The 5508-nt window shown below is 30.8% G+C and overlaps 1 protein-coding gene across 1 annotated transcript; it reads right to left on the bottom strand.

Moving 5' to 3' along the window:
- Positions 1 to 1065: 1065 nt before the first annotated feature.
- Positions 1066 to 5108, bottom strand: LOC145598404 (protein trichome birefringence-like 34). Its single transcript, XM_081654750.1, has 5 exons — positions 4569 to 5108; positions 2802 to 2973; positions 2494 to 2690; positions 1785 to 1943; positions 1066 to 1692 (listed from the first exon to the last, which is right to left on the bottom strand). The coding sequence occupies exons 1-5, from the start codon at positions 4979 to 4981 to the stop codon at positions 1341 to 1343; spliced, it is 1293 nt and encodes a 430-aa protein (XP_081510876.1). The 5' UTR covers positions 4982 to 5108; the 3' UTR covers positions 1066 to 1340.
- Between the last annotated feature and the right edge of the window lie 400 nt (positions 5109 to 5508).

Genomic DNA, 5508 nt, shown 5'->3' with positions numbered 1-5508 from the left:
AAATTAAGATACTATAGACCATAATAAAAAATGACATTAGTATGCTTAAGAAAGTCTCACTGTTCACATAAGTAACTAAATTGAGAAGACGAGAAGTAGATTAGGTATCACCATTGGATATAAAATCAACTAATTTTGTATTTTAATTTCAAAGTTGAGTTTTATCATTGGAGGTGATCTTAACAAAGTACGTATACTCTGTATAACACTTTAAAAATACGGCAGAGTAATATGAAAACGACAAACAATTCATTTATGAGGAACATCCAAAAGATGTAAGATATGTAGGACCATATATACCTTCGAGAGTTGAAATTTTGAATACAGAGTAAGCTCACTCAAAATATCTTCAAAGAAAGAAGAAATGAAACAAGGTCACGGGAGATGAAATGGTGCCAAACCGCAAACCGTATCAGTCCATGAATATTCAAAAAAAAAAAAAAAAAAAAAAAGTAACAACGTTGTACCTTTTTCCTAAGTGATTTTTAATAAGTTTAACCAACAAAAAAATAATTAAATACAAAATCGATTAATAAAAATTAAGAACCCGTTTACTTCACCTTATTTTTGCTGAATTGAAATTATTTTTACTGAAACAAAATTATATTTGTTGAACTTAAATTATTTTTACTGAACTTAAATTAATTATACTGAACTGAAATTATTTTTGCTGAACTAAAATTATTTTTACGGATAATTTATTATTATTCTTCTTTAAGAAAACTGAATTTTACTGAACTAAACCTATCTTTATTGAATTGAAATTATTTTTACTAAACTGAAATTAATTTTAGTGAACTGAACTTATTTTTACTTAATATTATTTTTTTTAAGGTGAAGTAAAACAGGGCCTAAGTGTAGTAGTATTTATTTTAATGATGACTACCATAGAGATATTATATTGTTGAATAATAGTGAATTCTTACAAAATAAAATTTTTTTGCAATTAATAATAAACGGATGGAAAGCAAATACGTTGTGATTAATACAAAATGGAAAAACTATCACATATTTCAAGAGGTACATTCAAAAGAAAAGTAGAAACGATATCTCCATCAAAGAAGTTAACATTTACTACTCCGTATAATTTGTTTTCCTTATAATCTTATACACTGTTTTTGCATGTTTAGGCCCTTTGGCCATTGCAAAATCTTATACACTGCTTTTGCATTGTTTAGGCCCTTTGGCCGTTGCAAAATCCACAACATTTACGCATTGCTTAGGCCTTTGGCCATTGCAAAATCCACAACATCACAAAGGTAATTTCAAATCATTCTATGCAAGCAAATTATACTATGACTATAACCCTTCAAACACAAAGAAGAAATTTATACCATATGTCACAGGGAACTATTGATGTAAGTGTAGAGGATTTCATTCCAAGTGTCCGGTACACCAGGAAGACACCAATGTATACAATCAGCATAACCACTAGGGTTCGATAGTTGTTCGTCTGTTAGAGGCTCCCATTGCTTTCTATGAATTGATGGGTGACCTTCTTTTCTATACTCCGAGAGTTGAGTTATGTTGAGTATTTGGATGTTTAACCCCTTTTCGTTCAAATTCTCAATCTCTGCTTCTACTAGTCTCATTATATTTGGGTCTGATCCACTTCCCCAATAATCTTTCTTCTTTATTGCTTGAGTTTCATTGTAACAATTTAACCCGCTTACTCCACCCCAATCTTCACTCCTGCATATATACGCAAATATCCATTTTATGAGCCATAATAAGTAGCATAATCTATTATGTAACGCGATTGAGTAATAATTGACCAAATGTACCTTTCATGCGTGGGAGACATGCTCATCCAAAAAATCTGAGTTTTGGAATGGTTAACATGGATTTCCAACCAATCTGACCAAGTCCTAAGAGCCATTTCATAACCCTTTAGCATTTCTACCTCCTTATATATTCCGTCTGAACTTTCAAAACTTCCCCACCTGAACAATTTGCACAAACAAAGTCAAAAATAGCAAAAATAAAGTATCTTAACATGATACCGTAACACAATAATACACATTATGCTTGTAGAAATAAAATATTACGAGTACGTATTATAAACTCTTAATTGTCTTAAATGTATGAAGTTACACAAATTTGTAATCAATACTCGTATTATTTTATAGTATCAACACGAGGTATTTATTGCTTATAATATATGTAGTACTATATTTCAATCAAAATATTGCAAACATTATTATAAAGTGAAGACTTAAATATATACTCCCTCTATTCTTTTTTACTTGATCTGTTTCTTTTATCACACTTGTCAATGTAAAACTTTAGCGATCAATAAGTTTAATTCTTTATAAGTAAAAATTATAAAAGTTGCATATTTTTTATTGAGACGGATCCAAAAAAAAATATCATATGAATATATTTTTCCTTATATATCATTCACAAAATACGGTCAAAGGAGAGGTGGTGAACAGTGTAAAAGTCAAAGCGGGTCAAATAAAAAAGAACAGAGGAAATATGAAAGGTAATTACAAGACTTTCATGAAGGGCCTTTTCCACCACAAATAGGAGTCAAAAACAAGAAAGTCAGCGTTGGTCCAATGTCTAGCATGCTTCTCAATTGCTTGGGTTCTCACTATTCTCTCGGGCACCCGGTGTTTTACTGGATCATCCGAATTCGACTCGATCAACATTGGAGCCCAATAAAATTCTATTGTCGCATTGTATTCCTGTATTTTCCACATTAATTCATCTTTCATTAGTTTTCCGAATACGTACAAATGTACAATACCTCGGGTGCACCTAATAATTTGCTACGAATTGATGCAAGGGGTACTTACGATGGCTTTGAAGATCGATAAGGAGCCATTAGTTTGCATGGATTTAAGGGAAGAAGGAATTGAGGAATCCACCAAACAAATCATAGAGATCCATTGCCCTCTATTCAAGGAATCTCCCACGTACACAAGTCTTTTGTTCCTTAGCTTCTCCAACAACGCTGTGGCATTGAACCTTTTTTTAACATAAAAACAAGGCAAATCCCACAAATTGCTTAAAATACCAACTTTTTCAACAGCAATTAGTGCTCAACAAATCATATAAATCTCCAATAATACATAGTTAAATAATGAAGGACATTTTGTGAAAAACTACCTTGTAAAACATTTTTTTTTGCGAGAAATTACCTAATAAAAAAAATGTTGTAAGAAACTATCTTATAAAAGGGTAAATGTTGTAAGAGACTACCCATGGTCAAAAAGTCATCGTTGACTTTTATTTTCCAGCTTTGATCACGTGACGTGCCAATTATTAAGAAAAAAGGAGGGAAAGGGTGAATTAAAAGTCACGTGAATGGCACGTGATGTGGTCAACGCCGGAAAATGAAATTCAACAGTGACCTTCCGACCAATGGTAGTCTCTTACAACATTTACTCTTTTATAAGGTAGTTTCTTATAACATTTTTTTTATTAGGTAGTTTCTCGCAAAAAAAAGTGTTTTACAAGGTAGTTTTTCACAAAATGTCCAATAATGAATTGGTTTAATAATTACTTCTACGTCCGAATGAGCCAATTCAAAAGGGCATTACAAAAAGGAACTCAAACCTATTACGTATCTAATCTTATACAATCCCTCAATCTTTGTCATTCGGGAAGCTCCTTGTTGGTATGGATTGGTTTTTAGTGCATACATCTAATACAAACACGAATGTTGGATTGGATTTTTTTTACTTTTTTAGTGTTAATTAATTGTAAATATCCAATCCAAGTCAAGATTCGTCAATTTTGTAAACAAGAATGTTGGATAGAAACAAGAACTAGTTTTATTTAGTTTTGGTTTAAATAAAGTTGGTGAATTTGTTGATTCCAAGTCAAGATTGATTTGTATAATCGTTGGCTGTTATGTCTTATTTGCATGTTTTATTGCGACCAACTCCTCATTTTTAAAATTATTTTACATTTAAAAATCATTTAAAACGTAGCGTAGGAATATTTATTTGTAATACTTGTATTGTAAATTCTATATTACCCACAAATCTGGCTCTCAATGCGCTAATAAACTACAATATACCCCCTTCAAATGAGCAATATTTCATGAACATTTCGACATTTAACTAACATTCAGCACAACTATGTTACCTCTAAAATACACTCCTATGTCTTCCTTAATGTTGATTAGTTGATTAATTACATACTAAACAGTAAACTCTATCTTTGTCGTCATTTAGAATATTAATACTCCGTAATGTATATTACACTTGATTGTCAATATTTAATATTTATATTAAATATATATTAATACATCAACTTGTATGTAAAATAAAATTAAAAGCACAGAGGGACTAACTAATCTTATTATTCGACAGGATTAAAAGCCCCTCAAAAAAAATGTATTGTATTGAATCACAATACTTTCATGACCCAACTGAACTGAAGTACAATAATCATTTTTTTTTTATAATGATTAGAAATCTATAGAAAGATGATGAACATTTATAAAAAAAATATAAAATAAATAAATAAAATAAATAAATAAATAAATATAAAGTAAAACAAAAACAAAAAAAAAAATTTAAAAAAAAAATGGAAAGGAAAGAAAGAAAGAATACCTTGGAAGGTCACAATGGGAAGGTTGCCATCTCCAATACTGATAACTCAAATCTTTACGTCCAAACTTCTCACAAGCCAATTGATCAGACATAAAACTACACTCTTTTTCCTTGTATAAAGGATATGTTTCATTATCATACACCCATTTCCCCGAAAAATAATCACACCTTGGCATCATTTGTATTTCCTCCATAGCATCCCTAACAACACTATGGATTTCCAATGACGGCGATGATGAGGGCGACATCGATGAGCCCGAGCCGTGGCCTTGGGAGAAGTATAGGACACATATGACTAGACCAAAGAGGATCACCGTTAGGATTTGGAAGCTGCTTCTGATTCCCCATGTTGAAGACCAAATTGTATTGTTGCTTGTAATATTATTGTGGATTATTTGGGGTGACTTAGCCATATATTGTATATGTAAGTAATAACTTGTTATTGTAATGATGTTGTGTGTTAATTATGTCTAGGGTGTTTTTGTTGCACAACTCTTATGCTTTAGAAATGTTTATTTGTAGGTAAAAAAGATGATTTTATATTTTAAGGGTTAGTTTTGTTGAATGGATTAGGAACACTTTAAAGTTTTTTATATACAAAAAAATTTAATAGGCCAATGTTAAGTTAACTTGAAGTAGCACCTTACTGATTGTAACAGCTAGGCACTTTCTCCCTTTTTTTCTTGAGATATTTTAATTCTTTATGGAATTACCAAAAAATACCTTAAAGATTGACAAGGAGCTTCAAATTGATCAAGGTTCTGATAGATATTATTATAGGATAGTATTTGTCGTGAATTAGGATATATTTTGTTTAATATCATATTTTAGGGGTACATAAGATAACCGTGAGCTATACCTTATACTGATATTCAATACTTAGGGCCTGTTCTGATTTATTGAACTGAGCTGAATTAAACTGAATTGAACTGATTGGAGC

The sequence above is a fragment of the Chenopodium album genome, chromosome 20, assembly GCF_948465745.1.
Source record: "Chenopodium album chromosome 20, dcCheAlbu1.1, whole genome shotgun sequence".
Taxonomy (NCBI): domain Eukaryota; kingdom Viridiplantae; phylum Streptophyta; class Magnoliopsida; order Caryophyllales; family Amaranthaceae; genus Chenopodium; species Chenopodium album.
Note: the sequence above shows the minus strand (reverse complement) of the source record. Positions and strands in the feature narration are given on the sequence as shown.

What these genes read in the sequence shown, in the direction of transcription:
- LOC145598404 (XM_081654750.1), bottom strand. Translation starts at nt 4,981, where the DNA reads ATGGCTAAGTCACCCCAAATAATCCACAATAATATTACAAGCAACAAT. An exon ending in TATCGATCTTCAAAGCCATC is followed by an intron (nt 2,691 to 2,801) that starts GTAAGTACCCCT and finishes TGGAAAATACAG; the next exon opens with GAATACAATGCGACAATAGA. An exon ending in ATGTCTCCCACGCATGAAAG is followed by an intron (nt 1,693 to 1,784) that starts GTACATTTGGTC and finishes GTATATATGCAG; the next exon opens with GAGTGAAGATTGGGGTGGAG.